General features: G+C 42.6%; 2 protein-coding genes across 2 annotated transcripts; both read right to left on the reverse strand.

The window, feature by feature from the left end:
• Positions 1-806: 806 nt before the first annotated feature.
• On the reverse strand, positions 807-3417 carry LOC127349192 (uncharacterized). The gene is made up of 2 exons (XM_051374968.2): positions 3271-3417; positions 807-2881 (listed from the first exon to the last, which is right to left on the reverse strand). Exon 2 carries the CDS (start codon positions 2849-2851, stop codon positions 869-871), a length of 1983 nt encoding a protein of 660 aa, XP_051230928.1. The 5' UTR covers positions 2852-2881; positions 3271-3417; the 3' UTR covers positions 807-868.
• A 573-nt stretch (positions 3418-3990) lies between these two features.
• On the reverse strand, positions 3991-6976 carry LOC127296862 (putative vesicle-associated membrane protein 726). Its single transcript, XM_051327091.2, has 5 exons — positions 6637-6976; positions 5145-5286; positions 4832-4952; positions 4664-4726; positions 3991-4565 (listed from the first exon to the last, which is right to left on the reverse strand). Exons 1-5 carry the CDS (start codon positions 6827-6829, stop codon positions 4419-4421), a joined length of 666 nt encoding a protein of 221 aa, XP_051183051.1. The 5' UTR covers positions 6830-6976; the 3' UTR covers positions 3991-4418.
• Between the last annotated feature and the right edge of the window lie 14069 nt (positions 6977-21045).

Below are 21045 nucleotides of genomic sequence, written 5' to 3' on the forward strand. Positions count from 1 at the left end.
ACAATATGAAGTTCAGATTTAGCACACACAATTTTTTTGCATTAATTGATTATTGAAGAAATAGCGTTGTAAGTAATATCTAGCAATGTGGTTATTGGTTAACTAGGTCATCTATGTAAGAAAAATTTGTAGTATGGGAAAAAATTGTTTAAAAGTAAGGCAAATTGGTATAAAATACTTATTCCTAATGGTTACTCCAGTTTGTGGTCGTGCAGGTAAAGAATGTTCATTTGGATACGCACAAAATGTCTTATACTAGGCAGACCAGGACCACGGATGGGTAGCCCCCTCTTGCGATGTAGAAGAAGTTGGCGGCATCAAGGGGATATATAAAAGCCGGAGTGTCGTGACCCGTGTGGAAATTGCATGAGGACCGATGATTGAGGAAAAGTGTCCATCTGCGGAGGTTTCTGATCTTGTGCCATGTACAGGTGTTACGGACGCCATCCTCCTCCACCTTCTTCTCAATGTTGAAAACGTCGAACGGAACTTCTGCCTCACCACGTACCTCTTGATCATCAGAATAACACCTCCTTCTCCATGTTGAACATGTCTTTTTAGAATATGTCGAATGAGATGATGCCTTGACTAGGAAAAATGTAGCTCTTAACCATGATGACAACACCTCCTCTTAGGTTGCATTAGCACCACATGAATTCCAAGGTGGTGGGAGAAGGATTTAATGATAATTTTTTTCATTGTTCTCTATTTTAGAATGTTGAGATTTTTAGTTTTATTATCTTATGCATGCATAATTACTAGTACAAATGACACGCAATCCCATGCATGTTCAAGATAAACAAGTTATTGCTACGGTGGCAGTATGCTCTCTTTAGTCCCATGGAGTGGCGTCTCACATTATATTTCTCTAGTCATCCGCAGGAAATTCAAAAAGGAAACCTCTGATCGATACGGTATCAGGACGCAAAATTATGGGTTCTGCTGGATCCCTGGCCCAAAGATCAAGCTCACTACCGATGTCCCCGAGCATCCGGTGCGCCATGAGCATCCAGACGAAGGTGAGCATGTCCCCACCCATGCTCAACCGCCGGGCGTGCTCCTTGGAGCTGGACTTGCCGGCTGCGTAGACGAGCAGTGACACCCACATGCTCACCACCTCTTTTAGCGCCGCGCCCAGATCCTGCCCCTGCTGCAGCAGCACGCCTTGCGCCTCCTGGAAGAGTTTGCTCGTCAGCTGGAACGCCTCCGTCTCGCTGCCATCTGCTAGTGCAGAAAGAAATTGTTCCTTGCTCGAGGCAGCAGAGCTGGCCTTGACACTCTCCATGGCTTCTCCCACTAGATCATGCACGTTGCTGCCGACAGGAAGCATCGCAGGGTGCACCGCCAGCAGGTAGAACATGTAGTTAGACATCCCCTTGCACACCTCCATAAGGCCCCGAGTCTCCTCGGTGATCACCGGCGTGCCCACCTTGTGCAAGAACAGGTCTGTGAAGACGTGCAGAAACAGCAGTGCCTGCGTGAAATCATTCCTGATGATCTTCCGAAACGATGGGCAGGACGATAAGCTCGTCGGTGGGGCATGAAACGGGACACGAGACTCCGGCTGGAGTTCTCCTAAAAACGTGCTGATGGTGTCCTTCAGCCCCTTGTTGACCTCGGCGTGCTTGGAATGCAGTATGTTGCTCCACAGCTCCTTGGCTCCAAGTAGACCCATGATCTTGGTGAGCAGTGTGAAGCACAGCCCTGTCTTGCCAGGAATGCATGAGCTCAGGAAGTTGTACTGCCCCATGGAATTCGACCACCATTGCCTCGCTTGCAGCCGTGCACATACCACACGAGCAAGCCTGTGGCATCGTCGACCTTCTAAGAATGCCCATGCCCTTGGTGACATCATCACTGAGAAGACAGCCCATACTTCTAGACAGAAGGCTCCAATAAACAGCACATAGGTTATTGCAACATCAGCTCTGCTATAGTAGCTGCCTCCACTTATCATGGTGATGAAGACCACGAGGGCCACGATCATGGAGACTAAAGAGACACACCGGAGTATGGTACCGGGCAATGTCTGGACCACCTTAGCCTTCGTGTAGAGTTCATCATACATCAGGCCCAGCTCGATCTCTACAATCTTGAAGTGTACTTCTCCATCTTCAAGCCCCTCGAATGCTACATTGTTTGTCAGTTTCTCTGAAGCTTGGCTGTCTATCTGGTGGAGTTTGCGCCCAGCAAACACATCCCGGACTCCTGTCGCCGAGCAAAGAGCACACCTGATAATCTCTGAATATTGCAGATCGGCTTCAGCTCCTATCCGGACAACCTGCTTCACAGCTGCTTCGTTGCTGGCGCATGAGCTCCTGAGAGCACTCTCGCTCCCACTCTTGAGCGCCCATGTCCTCTCCCCGTACTTGATGATCCCGGCCACAAATACAAAGGCCGCCGGGATGACAAGCCTGTCGCCCGGCGTGGACTGCCAGAACACATACAAAGCCAGCCAAACCTGAGCTAGCAAATTCAGCAAGTGTCTCAGCCACAGCTCGTTGTCCTCGATGGAGAAGGCAGTAACACTGTCCTGGCCACCAAGGTGGATAAGGAGGAAAGGTGCCCAGAAGAAGGTGAGCTCGTGACGCCGTTCATCCCTGTTCATAGTGGTGGTGGCTACATGCCTCGAGAGGTAACCGAGTGCGTACACCGCGACGAGGTCGGCTAGCAGGTAGGCCAGCCATATGGGAAACCTGACCAAGGCCTTGTGGCCACTGCGACGGCGCAGGCTGCCGACGAAGAAGAGAAATATTTGCAAGACAAAGCTTAGCAGCACATAGATCTGGATTTCCCAATCACTCCAAACTTGTGCGATGACCATTGCTGAAGACTTGGATCGTTCGGCCATGCCTCTTCAGCTATGTTTGCTTGCTTGGAACTGCACACCGCCAGGTCCCAAATGCAGTAAATAATGTGGTTTAGTGAATACACTTCGAATCAATTCTAAGTTTAGCTACTGTACGTTAAATAAAGTCAAGTCCAATAGAAATGAATTTTTTAAAAAAAAATCAACGGGGGAGAGGATCCCCACCTGAATTTCATTTGTGAAAAAACCAGTTTATGGTTCAGAGTTACAAGCTGAGAGATGAAATTGCAAGGACATTAGTTAAAGATCATCCAAAATTAGAATAAATCTATCAGCTCATTTTGCCAACAAGAAAACTGACAAAGCCAGTCAGCAGCACTATCAATTTGATTTCTAATTAATTTGTTCTGACTCACATATGATGCAGAAGCAGAAGTAAAATACGAGCGATAGGAACTCACTGAACTGCTGCACACAGATCCGCCGGACTGAAGCCGCCGCCGCACCTCTGCGCCCGCTTGGCTGCTGCAAGAGGTCGCCGGCGCGCCTGAGCCACCTGATCAGGCTTAAAGGGGTTCGTTGGATGACGCCATTGCCACATACAAACGGCGCTGCCACCGCAAAAGGGCAAAAGGAAGGAAGGAGGAGGTGAGCCAAAACGGAACAAAGTTATGAGTGCTCTGCAGTGCCAAGCCTTTTTCTTTCTTCAAAGGCGCCATGTTCAGCTTCTCTCTTGGAGGGAAGCAACTATGTCGGTGGAAAAGTGAAAACTCTCCAAAAATTATTTGCTTAGGGCTGCTTGGATTAAGCGTAGTTTCTGTGTGCTCCTCGGCATTTGATATGCTCATGTTTGAGCTATATACCCATGAGCACACAAAATTTGCACCCAATACAAACAAGGCCTTAAAGGTTTTTAAAAAGTTTGAAACGATGCACATCCATAGTGCAATCCATAGGTATATTTTGTTGCAAAAGTTGAGATGCAAACTTAATTTAGTAGAGAGTAAAGATTGTATGTCGCCGTTCTTTTGATTAAGTGGGCTTTAGTCTGTCTATTTGGAAGAACGCAGTGAACTGTTCAGTACTTCAGTTCAACCTCACTGTATAGGTAGTGATTTAGATACTCTATGGCAGCTCCATAAAAAGAACTTACGGTGTCATGTCATCAACACAGAAGCAAGTACATGAAGATGAAACCTCTTTACGAAACTGCAGCAAAAGCACCTCATCTGGGTTACATCATTATACTAATAATAATAATTACAACAATGTAAAATAAAATTCTTGGGCATTGGCTCCGTTATATATTGCGAGCCTTTGGGTCTAGAAACATATAACTAAAGAAATTAAAGAATGTGCTCAGCGACAACTATAACATCAAACTGACGGATTCTAGCATCACGGCGCGATTGATGGCGATGCACTCTCTATGTGGTGGTTTTAGTAGAAATAACACTCTCTACATGTATGTCGTAGTAGCATGCATGCCTTTCTCCCCTTACTTCCTTTCCTGCGTTTCTTTCTTCTCTTGTGCGATGCAACACGAAACTGAAGTCTATAGCAGTATTCAAACAGTGAGATGAGGTGAGCTGTGCACTCTCCAGTCACATCACCAGCAATGGAAGTCGCCGCAAACTGTCAAGATGATGAGGAGGATCAGCGCGATAATGATGCCAAAAGCAATGAGCTTTATCTTCATGTTCTCCCACCACATCTTCTGTCGTATCTTTGTTCCTTGCTTCTTGAAATCTTGTGCCTGGAGACAAGTATGGACGAGTCCACGTCTCTCATGCACTGGGCACGGTGACAGAAGAATGAAAAGACCTAACCGAGGTGAGTGTGAGCATATGATACCTGTGAGCGAAGATCCTCTGTCTTATCGACAAGTAGTTCAATTTTCTCACCACGATCTAGTACCTAATGGACAGGTGGTCGGGTTATAGAATGTTGGGAAAAAGATAGCAGCCCGAATCTTCACAAGACCCCCATCAGTAGCAGACTGAAAGTAGAATAGACGTGCACCTTTTCGATGTTTTGCATCATTACTCCCTTCACCTCTGAAACCTGAGCCTTCACTTTCGCGAGCTTGTCAATCTCCTCAGGGTGCAGGTCACAGTACTTCATGTGGTCTTTAAGCTTAGGCCTGGAAAAAGAAGACATCCATTCTCACAGTCACACTGCTCGTATTTTATTTTCGAAAACTGCTCATATTAAGTAGCTAGTCTCGCTTCCATGTAGCGTAGTAATTTGGTATTCATCCTATAAGATAAGAGGTATACGTATGGAGGCTTGCTGAAATGTGGAAAGACGTTTCCAAAGATATTGCGGAAAGTACCCATATTCTCGTTTGAGGCCATTGGCAGCAGCAGTTCTGGCTTTTCCGCTGCTGTATTTCTTGGTGAAATCTTCCTTAACTCTCTCGATGAAGCCGACTGGAAGTTGCCGACCAGCAGACTCGGTAGCCACAACACAATATGCTGAAAACCAAATTACCAAAAGGATGATAAATCTATTTCTGAAGTAGCAGAATACACAAAATGGTACTATATGTATACTGATAAAAGGAAACTTCAAATATGTCAATACACCAAAGCCCAATGGAGAAGGAGTACAAACTTCGGTCATACGCTGAGAAACTAGTGGCATGGTTACTGACAACGGAAGAGATAACCAAATAATACAAAATATAATACCCGGATGGCCAGATCATCAAAAGACATGGCTAGAACTTTTTCTTTTATTTCAAAAGACAAAATTCTTAGATTCTTTTACCATTTCCTGCAGCATCTTATCATACAGAGTATTATTACTTACTAGTCATCGTTATGAACTATTGCGGAAATTATGAAGTAGACAAGGGAAAAGGAGGCAACTTTATAGGAACACGTGTATGACTTTTGAGAATGTGGTAAAAAAATCTCGAGCGGATTCCAAGAGAGATGACTTCAAATAAATCACCATGTGAATCCAATTTCCCAACTTAATCTATTTTCCAAAAAAAAATGTAAAATTGGTATAGACAATGACACCTGTATGGGCTCTGAAAATTGCCATAAGTTGCACGCAAGTAGCCACCCTACCCATCACAACATTATCATGACAACCATGTACTCAAGCAAAACCATGAAATTATCATGGAAACCATATACAAGCAAGTCAGGCTAGTCAGGTAACAGGAATAAAAACCTTTCAGGCCTGAACCATTTTCATTGAAGGATCGAAACCAGTATACAGGCGCAATAGCTACCACATGTAGCGCACAACACTTTCACAAGAAACGGAGGAAAAACGGGACATGAGCAACACCTACACATTTGGATTTGTCTAGAACTTGACCAGAATTTTTTTCTTAATTAGTAAGCATCAAATCAAAAATCTAAATTCATTATTATCCACCCCACAATTCAGGAACACATTTGATAAATGCTATATGCATCAGTCGATGCAGAGGGTATTCCCCTTTTCGGGAAAAAAAATTCACGAACACAAATTGACATTATGAACACCCAAACGATGAACACGATCAGCACCAACTAGAATTGACGAATCTAACATGGGATGACATGTGAGCGTTTTTGGGTTTTTTTTTTTGGAGGAACTATTACTGACATTTGATTAACCACTATTGACATTTGAGGAACCATTACTGAAGAAAAATGGTGCTTTACTGGAGACAATTAATCTCTTGATAAATGGGTAATGTCAGAAATCAAGGACACGCTAGATCGCCAAGGCAATCCGTGATCGCAAAGACAAACACCCACGAATCACCCACAGTACTCTGATCAACGCACGCTGGCAGAGGTTGGTTTGGGAGGGGTCATTACTGAATCCGTCATGGACGTGGTAGTTGAAGGTGTGGCCGTCGCAGTTGTAGCTGAAGCGGTTGTTGTTGGTGGGGAGCTTCTGGAGGCACTGCGCGGCGACGGAGGCGAAGTTGCCGGAGACCTCGGCGTGGTCGGTCAGCACCACGGTGCCGCGCGCGACGAAGCTGTAGACCAGCTTCTTGGGCTGCCCCATCTCTCTCCGGCCGCCGGCGCCGAGACGGGCGAGAGGAGGGAGGAAGGCGTCGGGAGCCTGCCTCTGGGTGGCGGGTGGTGGAGAGGGGGCGGAGACGGTGGGAGCGGGAGCTACCGTTAGGAGAGATCGGAGGGGCTGATTGTGGTAGTCCCGCCACACGGAAGCCTAATTTTAGATCTTCTTTGTTTTTGCTGATTTTATTATGCACAAAATATGCTCTTTTCTTTACACCATCCACAACCGCAGTGAGACCCCTTTTGTTGTTTATTAAAAAAGAATAAATGATATTTCATGTCTTCTCAAAAATGATACATATCAACTTTTATACGACGGAGCAATGAGGATGCTTATTATGTTACTAAGGCTTTAGGCTTGAGCTAGTACTTTCATTGAGTGAGTACGCGTATTGCATCCCAATTCCCAAAGACGAAAACCTGAATGGACGAAAGACTTGAGGCTAATGGCTCCTTTGATGTATAAGATTTGCATAAAAATTGTGTAGAATTTGGATTGTATGAAAAAGAATTATACAAGTCATTTTATTGATAGGAACATATTCTATAGGAAAATTTCCTATAGAAATCTTGTAGGAGTAGTGTAATTTCTAGAGGAAAAAAAGCATCACCTCATATCTTATGAAAAAATCATTAGCTACAATCAAACACATTTTATCTTCTCATAGAACAGACATGACATCTCAATCCTATGAATTTTCTATTCTTGTATTTTTTTCTATCCTACGGATCAAAGGGCCCTGATTAATCTTAACTATTGTATATATACTTCTTATAAAGCAAACCCCACTAACTGCAATTAATATTAATATATCTACATGTAAGTCATCCACATCATCTATTTCGTTAGCTAATCAAATGTTCATGTCATCTCCGCAAACATTCTTTATTGATGTATCTTTACATGAAACTAGCCACAATGGAAGTATCACAAGTAGTATTATGCATGCCATATTAGCAAAAATCTAATGTGGCACAATAATTAATAAGGAGAGAGATGAGAGTGGTATCATAGGTACATACCGTATCATAGCACGTAAAACTAGAAAATTTAATAGCAAATAGATCATATACTTAAATTTACATTGAGATTCTACATAACACTAAATATAATGAAACTACGATACTATATCATGATACTATGCATTGTAGAGATGGTATCACGTAGTGTCATATTCATGATACTTCCCATTGTGACTAGTCTAAAAGTTATACATGTCACCTATTTTTTCATCCAATTATCCACATCAGCAATTTATAGCCATCATATATACTACATAATTTGTACACCAACTTATTTTTTACAATATAATTACTCAGAAAATTCATGCCGCAACACGGGTATCCTTATAGTTAAAGATAAACTTATGAATGTGTAGTGCCACACATCAAAACATTTACGAAAGAAATATCACCGCACTTGTTCGATATGTTAGCGCTAATTTCTCCTGCTCATACGCCCGATTTAAAGACTGTACACATGTCGCAACTTAGCCAATGATTTTACTCAATTTAGTTGGTTGTTTTAAATGATTTTGCGGCAAACAAATCTATCTGTAGCTCTATAACATTAAAAAGTGTGGAAATTCCTCTACAAAATTCTAAATCAGTTGACTTGTAAATATAAGCAAGCACCCCAAAAAAAAGTAGAAGAAAATACATATCATATCGTTGCACGAATCTTTTATCTCTAAATAGGAGACCCCCACCTAGGGGATTTCTCTCAACATGCAAGGTATCCACCTAAGCAAGCCCTCCACCTAAGCATTTTTTTTGTTCTATCCACCGATCTCACCTCAACATCCTACCATGTCATCATTTTGTTTCCTTTTTTCGGGACATCAAAACTATGGAACGTTTCTTTCTCCACTACTGTAAGTAATGAGCAAATTGGCCCTTCATCACCTCAAACTGCCACGGCATTGATGGCATCAGGTCATGAGCTGAATCGTCATCTTCTGCTTCAACTTCTTTGCAAGAACTTCTCGGCACATATACTTCCTAGCCATGGTCCACAACTCCCATTCGTTGTCCACTGACTTATTTCTTAATTATTTTCGAGTTCTTCAAGCATCCATCAGTTGAGGAGAGCGACTGTGAGACCTGTTCACTTGGCTGCATGTTTTTTCTTTCAGAAATAACGAGTACATGCTTCCGGTGGCATTCAGTAGTCTACAACTCATCATATCAGCCGCAGTGCATCAGTGCTTACTTTGATTTGATCATGATTGTTTGGCTCGGATGGTTCCAATAGAGTTCAGCTTCGATCTGCTCCAAGCTTGGGAATATCTTGTGATATACATGAAGATGAAGCTTCTTTATTCAATATTATTTAAGAGTTCTACAGAATTATCATGCTATATGGTTCAGAGATCTCATGCGAAGGTATCAAGTCCACTGAACACTCAATCGTTCTTCCATCCATCCCATTTTCTGCTTTGTTTTCCTTACTGCTATATGGGAAGATACTGTTCATATTACACATACCTATAACATCAGACTTATTATATTTGGACTGACGCTCAGAAGAAGCACCTAATAAATGTACCACTTTTTCCCTACATTTAAATTCAAATGAGGGTGATTTCTGTCGAACGAGAAAATAAGTTACAACCTTCTGTTGTGATAAGTAGAGATTGAGAAGCTATTCATATGTAGCATCGTAGACATATGGGCAGTCAAAAGATTTTTTTTTTCATAGCTGAATTGCACAGGTGAAACTCTTACCAAGTAAGTTCAAATAATATATATTTTATTTTATTCATGCATGTTTCAATTTGACCTAAATTTACTCTCAGAAATTAGTTGCTACAAATTTCCTCAGCCAAGCTCAACTTTCATTTCTTCATTTTTTTAGCATTCATACAATCAGGTTCCCGTGTCACAAGTTTCAGTGTGGCATATTCTTCTCTTCCAGCATTTCATTGGATGCTTTGTACCCCATGGAGAAGTAAGAAAGAAAGAGGGCGAGTGTAAGACAGAACGATGCATCAAGCATGTATTTTTATTTATTCCATGTTCAAGATATTGATCGTGAATAGTTCTTTAAATATTGGTAGTGTGATATGTCTGTTCATTTTGATGCTAAAATTCTTTCTACACCCACAAAAAGTAGGTGCATGCTGCTTATTTTTCTTGGTATGTCCGATCCATACTTTTCCAATGTTCCAATTTACCGATATAATTTTTTATTGGTCTAGATTGAGAGAAAAATACACTTTTACCGGAGAGTTTCAAAAAATAAAAAATAAAGGTCCTGAACATTCAAGGAATATGCTTTCAGTTTTTTCATGTAAAGATTCCTGAAATCTAAAAGAGCTTAGATGCACCTTTTGGCTGCAACGATGATCATATGCTTTGCCCTGAACCTGGTACATGGAAAATAACTATTTCTTGGTATAATGATTTCAAGCTCATGGTTCGCTCTTCTTCTGCCATAGTAAGTTTTGTAATATTTGACTCATTTATGTATTTTCTGTTCAAATGTGAACATTCCTTTCCTATTTCCTTTTGACACCGTTAATTTCTAATTAAATTGTAAATTATCACTTTTAGATTGCCGGTGTTTGGCTGGATGGAAGCAGACCGGATGTTCCAGCTATTATAGCATATCACTAGTGGAAAACGGGGCTATAGGCCCGGTTCATTTGGGCCTTTAGTCCCGGTTTCCAAACCGGGACCAATTAGGCGGGACTAAAGGTCCCCCCCTTTAGTCCCGGTTGTAAAACAAACCGGGACTAAAGGTCCCGCCACGTGGGCTGCTGGCGCGCGTCGAGGAAAAAACCCTTTAGTCCCGGTTTGTAACACGAACCGGGACTAAAGGTTATTTCGTTATTTTTTTATCTATTTGGTTCCCAATTATTTTTCGCTCCTCTTTTTTTTCCTATTTTTTCAGAATTTCTAGTATTTCAGTTATTTAACTAGTTTAGTTTCTAACTCCACTTAATCTCTAACTACCCTTAATCTCTAGTCAAATTACTTACTCGTGGTCCAACTTCCCGCTCGGTCACCCATCCTCCCACTACTCCAGCACTAGCACGCTTAACTTCCAAGTTCCTTTCCCATCCCGCTTCCAAGTGCTTCGCGCGCATGTTGTGATACTAGTATCATATCAATCCTATTAACATGTTGGTCGATGTCACACTTACTTATTATTCGAATTCCAAATAATTATTTTAATAAACAAAACTAATAACGTACATGTTGTGGTAATGGTATTATAATTATAATTTTTAAATTTGTATTATAATTGTTTTTTTAATTTATTATTTTTTAATATTTTTTTGCCAAACTTGAAAATTTTAAAATCTAAAAAATTGGCTAACTTTATGGTTAAGTAATAGTAATCTTTATGCATGATGTAATTATTATTTTAAAAAAATTTAAAAAATAAAATTCCGAATTTATGGCAAAAACTAAAATCTTCCTGCTTTCATATTTTCATTTGGAATTTTGAGAATCTAAAAATTGGCTAACCGGGTAAACCCTGGTGAATTCGGATGTAACTTTTTCTCAGGATTTTTTTGATATATTATACGTTTTTTTCCGACGTCGTATGCAAAAGTTATTGCGGTTTTACCATTTTTTTAACTTTTTTTGCAAAAAAAGTGAAAATTCGAATTTCTTAATTTCTCCAAATAGTAGGTTGCATAACATACAAGAATCTGAAAAGATTTTATTTTTTGAATTTTGTATCATTTTCTTTTCTATTTTACAGTGCTAAAAAAGGCGATCCACGGGGGGGGGGGGTGTGGAGGTGCATGGGGAGGCAAAAAACCCTTTAGTCCCCCTTCGTGTTACGAACCGGGACTAAAGGGTAGACCTTTAGTCCCGGTTGGTAATACGAAGGGGGACTAAAGGGTTTTGCCCCATAGATCACCCTTTAGTCCCGGTTCGTAATACGAAGGGGGACTAAAGGGTCCAAACGAACCGGGACTAAAGGGTTTTCATGATGAACCGGGACCAATACCCCCTATTGGTCCCGGTTTGGTTCAAAACGGGGACTAAAGGGTGGGACGAAAGGCCTCTTTTCCACTAGTGTATAGTGCATGAAGTAAATCAACTTGAATTTCAAGTGCTCAAATAGAAACTAGATGCTCAAGTTTTCACAGACGTTGCACTTAGCGCTCAAGTTGATCTCATCATTTTCATTCTGATCTCCTATGGTAAGCAGTTTATTTTGATAGTTGTGTCGGGCTCACCTCACCTCACGAATAAACTTTTGCTACACTCAATTATAATGCGTATTGTACCTTGAGGTGAACTTTTCTACGATAGCAAATTTTATTTCTATAAAATTCCGCCGCAACGCGCGGGGTAATATCTAGTGTTTTTAACATATGTAACACGTGTGAATTCTATAGATCAAAACTGAGGATATATGGAGGCCCAAATATATACGTGAAATAACCACATAACAAAGCAACTAACTTTACCAACACATTGCATTGCATAAAAAACGTTGTCTCTTGTTGACTGAGAATGCTTATCTTTGGGCTCACAACATGACACAAAGATTCAGAACTAGTATGCAGTTAACACATGAATGCATGAAACAAACTCTAGTTTACTCATCATGCCCACATAGACACCATCCTGAACTCGTCCTAAATTATGAGTCTCCTCTTTGTTGGAACTCATATAATATATTAAAACATTTTCAACGATTAGTGATAATATTGAGTACCATGTAAGACTCATGTTTCGAATTACCTACAAGGTATCAATGCATTTTTTTCAACACTAAAGTAATGTAAAAGAATTTAGATATATAACCACAGTTCTCGAAGGACACAGATACAAAACATGTACACAATGTCTTACACCGATGTTGAAATGTATGAGCCCCTAGATAAGACACATATTCTCGTGCAAGAGTGAGAAAACCTCATATGCTTGGTGTATTATAATGAAAACTTCATGAAACCATGGGTAGAAGTTTCCAATAACAATCTCCAAAGTACGGCAATGAACAGTAATGTCTTAGATACATGTAGATTCCTGAGCACAAAATCATATTCAATTGATAGGCATGTAAAAAAGCAAGCTGAGCCATGAACACCATTATTATTTATTGGTGCATTTAGTTTTTCTCAACCTAAAATAATTTCAGTTTACACTTTCATAAATCTACCTCTCTTAGAGCATCTCCAGTCGCGTCCCCCAAAGCGTCCCCCAAAGGGATTTGGGGCGCGCCGGACAAAAAAAGCGTTCCAGCCGCGTCCCCTAAAGCCCTTTTTTGTCCGGCGCGCCCCTATACGGTGTCCGGCGCCCCGAGCCCGTCCCCGTCCCACAGGGGACGCTCCGGGGACGCCGGACACAACGAAAAGCGAGGCGGGGAGTGGCGGGGCCGACCCGTCAGCGGCACAATTAATTTAAACCTAACCGTCGCCTACCTCGCGACGGAAGTTATTGGCGCGCAGCGACGGTGCAGTTCCCGCAGAGGGCGCAGCGACGCGTCCCGTCGCGCCTAGCTCTGCGTGCCGGCGTTAATGAGCGCCACCGCTCCTCCGCCTCCCTCTGGCCTATAAAAAGGGGCGCCTCTCATCGTCCCTCTCACACACAAACCCTAGCGCCTCTCTCCCAAACCCTAGCCGCCACCATCTCTCAACAAGACTCGACGCTATGTCTGGTAGAGGCGGAGGCCGACCTCGCGGCCGCGGCCGTGGTCGTGGTCGTGGTCGTGGCCGCGGCATAGCTGAACGCTCGCCGTCGCCTCCCACGCCGTCGTCTTCATCGTCGGAGATGGACGTGGAGCCGGACGTCCTGTTCGAGTTCGTCCACGTCCTCAAGGGCGACCCGCGCGGCATCCAGAGGCTGCCGGACTCCTTCGCCGAGTACGTCGGCGGCGTACGCCCGCGCACGATGCATCTGCGGGAGCATTCGTGCGGCTACTACCGGTGGATCGTCAAGGCGATCTACGACGCGCGCGGCAAGATGTACCTCAACATCGGCTGGGAGAAGTTCGCGCGCCACCACAGCCTCGAAGCCGGTTTCATCCTCGTGTTCTCCTACTTCGGCAACAGGGACATGAGCGTCAAGGTCTTCGACGAGAGGCGCTGCCTCCGGGACTACCACGTCGACAGGGACTCCCACGACGACAGCACCGACGAGGAGGACGACTGAATGAGTGTTGTTTCTTCGCAGCGAATACGTGCACGGAGGTTTCTGCCTGTTCGCCTCATCGGTAGAACCAACAAGGGCACCATCCTCCCGCTGGATTTTCCAGTTTAGGTGACTGGGTGTGCACTCGAGTGTTCTTTCTTAGCAGCGAACACCGGAAACCTTCGATGCACGGCCTAGTTAGGTTTAGTTTCTTTGCAAAATTTTATATTTGTGTCCACGACGGTTCAAACTATGTATTAGTTTGTGGAAAACCACGTTCCCAATTATGTTTTCGTGTAAACCACGTTCCAAATTATGTATTAGTTTGTGGAAATTGAAATAAAAAAGCCAAAAAAAAGTATTTTAAATGTTTGGGGGAGACGTTTGGGAGACGCGGCTGGGGAGCGACGTCCCCCAAAGGCGGCACGAACAAAACACGTCCCCCAAACGCTCAATCCGGCGCGGTTTGGGGGACGCTTTGGGGGACGCGGCTGGAGATGCTCTTAGATGTTGTACTCCTTCCCTCCTTCCAAGTAAGTCGACCCAACTTTTTTTCAAAATAAACAAATCTACATACTGAAACGCGTCTTGATACATACATGTCTAGATTAAATCTAAGCAAAGTTGTGACACCTAAATATTGGTAGGAATTTTTTTTTTGTTAGTGATATGGTGCAGGATATCATACATTTTGAATGTTACCAAAGTCCGCACATATATACCTTCCGCGAACGACTTGTCCCAATTTCATTTCATTTCCCCGTCTGAGGAAAAAAGGTCTCATTTCCCCGATGGGCCGAAAGAACCGCAAACCCCTCGCAAACCCTACCCCTCTCCCCCAGGCCGCCGGCGCCGGCGCCGGCGATGTCGCCGCTATGCGCGCCGACTGGGACAAGGCCCTCACGTACCTCCAGCGCGGCAACCAGGCCAAGGCGCTGCGCCTCATCAGGGAGGCCCTCGCGCGCCACGGCCAGGGGTCGCCGCTCCTGTTCCGCGCGCTCGGCACCGTGCACTCCCGCGCCGCCGCCGTCACCAACGACCCCTCCGTCCGCGCGCGCCACCACCGCGACGCGCTCCAGGCCGCGCGCCGCGCCGTGGAGCTCGCTCCGGACTCCCTTGAGCTCGCCCACTTCCGCGCCCTGCTGCTCTACGAAGCCGCCTCCGATGGCCGCGCCTACGACGAGGTAATAACCGAGAGCGAGCGCGGGCTCAGTATCAAGGTGCCCTCAGACCCGGCGCCCCACTCCCTCTGCCTCCCCGCCGCCGACCTCGACTACATCCGCGCCGAGCTCCGCACCCTGATCCAGAAGGCCAACCTGGCGTCCATATCCTTGTGGGTCAAGACTCTGGGCGGCCCAGGGGATGACAAGGTCTATGACTTTTTCCCCATGCCTGATGACTCCGTGGAGCTCCACCCCCTCCCTGCAGCGCCAGTCCCGCGCTGGGCCAACGAGATCAAGAAGGCTACAAAAACACCTGAGGAGCGCCGCAAGGAGGTCGAGGTGCAGCTGGCTGCGATGAGGCTGGTGGAGCAGCAGCAGCTGCTGCAGGCCAGTGCTGCCTCCTCCTCACCACCACAGTCAGAGGGAGATGAGGATGAGCCCCCCTGCTCATCACCTCAGTGTGATGTGGGACTGTGGCGTGCTTGATCTGCTCGTTTCTTCTGAACCTGAATTTGCTTAGGGACTAGGCAAAATGCCATCCCTTTCATTCGCTGATCGTCTGTGCTACTTGTAGTTGGTACCTACCTGTCCATTTCGTACTGCTTAGCTAACTGAGCATGAGAACAATGCATTAATATATTTAAGTAACTCTAATCTAGTCTATATGCATGTGTTTGTCAGCTTGCTAGTTACAATTTGACATAGCTTTCATCCCTATCTAACTTGTTATCCAGGTGGAACGTTCTTTATGTACTTGTTCATTGTCATTGTGTAGACCTTCTGACTAACTTCCATGCCAATCATGTCCATCAGAATACAAACAACCAGGAGCAGCGCTTCTAAAGAGTCAATGATGTGTTAATACTTACTATTGGGTTATTGGGGATTGTGTATTGGCCCCCAACAACGACCATTTTGTTTGCTTTGTTGTATGCATTGCTTGTTTATCTTTCTCCTGAAAATGCACTTTCAAAAGATTGTATGTGGCGGCACTGGGGTTGTCTATGAGTTGTGCGACGGAGATCACAGCATCATTCCTCTATTGATGTCTGCAATGATGCTGTCCACAGTCCACACCCACGCTGATGGCCACTGTACCACAATTTTGAATGCAACTTTGTGAGTGGCTTTCCCTTGGAAGTGATGTAGCCAGAGTTGACTAACATCTTAAGAATTGCCTTGCACTAGAGGTAAATAGCCTGACAACAATGAGACATTGCCATATAATTTTTTTGCCTCTTAAACACTTGTCCATTTCTTGTGATACAAGGGATTTGAGATCGTGGTTACAGTTTCTTGCTCTTGATAGGGTTTTTTTTGTCTTAAAATATGTGTGTATTTAACTATCTGTAGATTTGCGTAAGTAAGCTAACATTAAATTTTTGTTCCATTGCTTGCTATCAGATTTTGTAACAATTTTCTTGCCATATAAATCCGTTTATATATTGATCTGTCAGGTTTGATATGGTAGTTCCTTTGCGAACGTCAGAGTTTTGGAACTCTCAAGAATCCTAAATACTGTTACATTGCTTGTACTGCTACTAAATTGCCGAAAGTTATTTTCTAGTTGCTTTTCAGTTTCATATGGTTGTTTATGTGTCAAGTGTGTGTGCTACAACTGTGAACTTTCCTATTCAAAGATACCAGCTATCTAGCCTACTAGTGCTGCCAACTTGTCCGATGGTATCTAGTTGTCTCTGAGGTTTTATTGGGTTTTGTTTCTTCCGTGTGAAAGTAAGTTTGCTTGACCTGTGCGTTTGCCCATTTCATATTCATACTTTGCTAACAACTTGCTTAATGTTTATATGTTGTAGTTTCTACTTGCCTGTTGGGTTTCGCTGAGTTGTTTTTGTGTGGAGATATAGTTGGAGTGATGAAACTGTGAAATTGCTCATTAGATGAGGGATAGTAAAGCGAAGGATTTGGACACCAGAAAACAATAGCTCTACATTGGCTTATTTTAGTGCTAAGTTGCTTATTATGGATTTTGTGTACTTCCTCCATCCCCAAAAGCTGCTCAATTTCTTCTAGATACGGATGTATCTATAACTAATACCATTTCTTGCTCCTTGCAGTTTTTCTGTGTCACGTTTCTGCCTGGAATATTAAGTTGCCAAGTTTCTACTAATGTTATGCCTAACAATTTTATAATTGTACCATTGTTCTTGCTATGTATCTAAGATTTTACTTGATATTGGCTCCCGGGGGCTGCGAAATTGACTACAAAATTGTAGTTTATGTTTTATCTTTTAATATTAATTAAGGTGGTTTGGAAGGCATGATTTTGTATTAGACTATATGGACCGCATGCAAGAATTTACCTACTGTAGTGGTACTAACTTGACTAACAATATTCTCAAGTTGCCTACAAAATTTGTATGTCAGCACATGCGTACGTGCATATAATATTTTGTGAATGGTTAATATAGTATTATGTGATTGGTTAATATTATGTACTCCCTCCGTCTCATGAAATATGCCTGAGATTTGTCAAAATTTAGATGTATCTAGCTACTATTTAGTGTCTAGATGCATCCAAAGTTTGATGTACCTCCGACATGTTTCGTGTGGGACAGAGGGAATATAACACTCTCTGCTCATCGGAAATGCATTTCTAATCTCAGGTGCATATGCTCCCTTTATCTAAAAAATAAAATTTTAATTGTTAAAATATTTAGGAAAGAATTTGGCATCGATATTTACACTGCGCATGCAATGCTTTGCTGAAAGTTGATATTTTTTATGCCCTATGTAAAAGACAAAAAGGAAATGTCGCCAGAAAAGACTTATTTTAGCACCAAAATTTATCTTTTTATCTGGCTGCACAAAAAGTCGATTTTTTCCGAAACTACTTTGTTAGCACGTATGATGTGGAGATATACATGCGACATTTTATTTTAGAATTTTTGACATTTGCATTTCAAAAAGAAGGAGCATATGCAAATGGGAGAAAAACACCAGGTCCCTCCCACTCATAGAGTACATAGAAAGAATATGTCTGTTCGGACATAGTCTACCTTTTAAACCCATGTCATCAGTTTTGTACTCCGATCCATATTAATTGACTTCAATATAGATGTATCTAGAACTAAAATATGTCTAGATACATTCATATTATAGTCAATTAATATGAACCGGAGGGAGATATTTTAGTTGCATAATTTTATTGACAAGTTCATGTGATTTACTCTCTCCGATTGGTAATATAAGATGTTTAAGTAAGCTAGACTATCTAGCTAAAACGTTTTACATTTATATACAAAGGAAGTAAATGTCATGACATGATCTAATGGCATGACATGATCTAATTTTGTTGGCTGGCTAGTGTTCTGGCCTGCAGAAGCTCGGGCTATATGCCTACTTGATTATTCACATTATACAAATAGTTTATTGGTTTTAAAAGAACGGATAGTTTATTTGTTTATAGGGTAGTAAAATTGTAGATCGTGGAGAGCCACAAAATTATGTTCACTACTGAAAGGATGAGATGTAGCCCAGGTGAATAGGCGTTTTAAAAAATATTATTACGGATTTAGCGTGTAAGAATGCGAAATTAATGTAGCATTTATTTTACAAGCTAGGCTTAACTAAATGCAGCATCAACCTCTAAAGTAACAAATAGGTGGTCACCCTCCAAGAGTAACAAGCTAACGGTCCCTCACTTGAACTAATCGTAATAGAGAGCTCAAAACTATGTAAGGATATAAAGAAATAACACCAAGGAAAGTGCTCAAATCCTTCTCTCTCAGATCTCACCAAAGCAACAAATGCTATGGAGGAACGAAAGAGAAAGAATAATGGTGGAGGTCAACCAATGACTCCAAAATCTAGATCCAAGGGGTTCCTCTTATTGGATGATTTTTTGGTGGAGATTGTAGACCTAGATATCCTATTCCAAAGCCTTCCAGAACATGCAAGAATCATAGGAGGGAAGGAAGAGGAAGCAACCTCGAGAGGGTCAATAATGGTGGCCCAAAACGTGCTCAAAGACCCTAAAACGATTGGGGAAGAATCCCCTTTTATAGGAAAAGTAAATATGAGTGTTTGGGGTAAACCCGACCAAAGTTGGTGCAAGGGACGGTGAAACCATACCCACACCAACCTACCCGGTCCCCAACCCGATGCACCGGCTCCCACGCCAGAATGCTCACCGGAACCACACCGAATAGCTTAAAAACGCTACTGCATTCATAGCAGTGAGCTGCGGTGTGGGAACCGGTGAAGACCAGGTGATCCGGCGCACAACCCGGTGAACCGGATTGCCCACTCACAGAAAACACATCAAACAAAAACAGGGACAAATTTTTGCGTCCAGACACCGATTTTAGCAAACTTAGGCCTTTTGAAAAGCTAAGAACAAGATTTATTTAATGGAGACTATAAACTCAAGAAGGAGCAAGACATTAAATGTCGAAAGAGTGGAGAAGTGAAACCTTCCAAAACGAATAATCGATAAAACCTTCGACCTCTAAAACGCAATAGAAGATGCATACGTATTCCATTTTTGATGAACTTGGGCTTGTTGAGAAGCTAGAAACAAGATCAATAAACTCACACAGAGAAAAACTAAGAACCAAACAAGAAAAACACCAAGAAGCAATAAGAATAGGGGATGCAAAGTATGCGAAAGATTGAGTTCCATAAGACAAAAATGCAATCAAGTTAGCCAACCGAACCCTCTTGATAGTACGGCTATCTATCCTATAATCGGGTATCCCAACAACCACCTTGAGATAGGTAAAAAGAAAACCTAGCAAGGCCATACCTTTTCCTTGCACACCCTGCTTGATCTTGATGATGTCGCTTCAAGCTCCATTCAAGCCGGAATGCCTCACTTGATCGTTGCTGCTTTGTGAAGACTCACAATTGCTTCTCCATGCACCACTATGGGAAATCTTAATTGAAGCAAATCTTCACATGTCCAGTATCACCAAATGGACGGCAATCTTCAAGCACGTGATCTTCTCGAGATGCTTATCTTGAACTTGCTCTTCTCAATCTTGATGACCATCATCATTTGATGTCATCCTCTCATGAGCTATATGAGATCTTGCTTTTTTTGCATGCCCATGGAAAGATATATAACTCATATAGATAAGACAAAGACATACATATATAATGGGTTAGATCATGAAGCATATTCGACAAGGCTTACCATACCACAAGAACACATGATCCAATATGGTACATTCTTTATGCTTCATGTGTTGACCAACTTGAATTCAATGTTTGCTCTTAGTCTTGGTCAACCTTTTATCTCTTCATGCTCTATCATAATATCTTGATCTTTCTTTACTTAAACATAAGCTAGAGCATGTCTAAATTGAGTTCCACACAAGAACTCCATCTTCATTTCTTATTCTTGATCATATCATATTCTTCTCTTCAAATCGATGATTTCGATGTCAATACTCAAGATATATCTTTATATTCATGGCATCCACACTTGAATCTAACATATAAGAAATACCTACAAAATATTCCTTCATATAAACTCAATGAAAGCATTTGTCCATAAGGATTGTCATTATTTACCAAAAGCACACGCAGGGGCAATGTATCCTGACAACTACATATGGTTCTAACGAATGGGGCTCATCTCCCTTTTCTTTATAAAAAGCATTCGAATGCATAACAGGTCCCAATGGTTACAACTTACAACACAATAAATGGAAAACACATGATAATGCATTCAGGAGACACACACCACACACCGACGAAAGATATGTGACATTTCACGCTATGATCCACATGTCATATCGAGCAACTTCATGTCCATTTTATGATTCACCACGTGTCATCGTCGTTGACCATCCTTTGGCATGTTGTCAAATAGTCTAAGCACTGTCTACTACTCACTACTCACGGAACCACTATGCATGCAAATCATAAGCCTCTTGTTGTCCTAGTAGGAACCCAGGGGAAGAAGAGATCA

The sequence above is a fragment of the Lolium perenne genome, chromosome 4 (genome assembly GCF_019359855.2).
Source record: "Lolium perenne isolate Kyuss_39 chromosome 4, Kyuss_2.0, whole genome shotgun sequence".
Classification (NCBI taxonomy): domain Eukaryota; kingdom Viridiplantae; phylum Streptophyta; class Magnoliopsida; order Poales; family Poaceae; genus Lolium; species Lolium perenne.

Coding starts and splice junctions, on each gene's coding strand:
- LOC127349192 (XM_051374968.2), bottom strand. CDS start 2,851: ATGGCCGAACGATCCAAGTCTTCAGCAATGGTCATCGCACAAGTTTGG.
- LOC127296862 (XM_051327091.2), bottom strand. CDS start 6,829: ATGGGGCAGCCCAAGAAGCTGGTCTACAGCTTCGTCGCGCGCGGCACC. Junction 4,953..5,144: donor GGCCTCAAACGAGAATATGG/GTACTTTCCGCA, acceptor TTCTTTTTCCAG/GCCTAAGCTTAAAGACCACA. Junction 4,566..4,663: donor CAGAGGATCTTCGCTCACAG/GTATCATATGCT, acceptor ACTTGTCTCCAG/GCACAAGATTTCAAGAAGCA.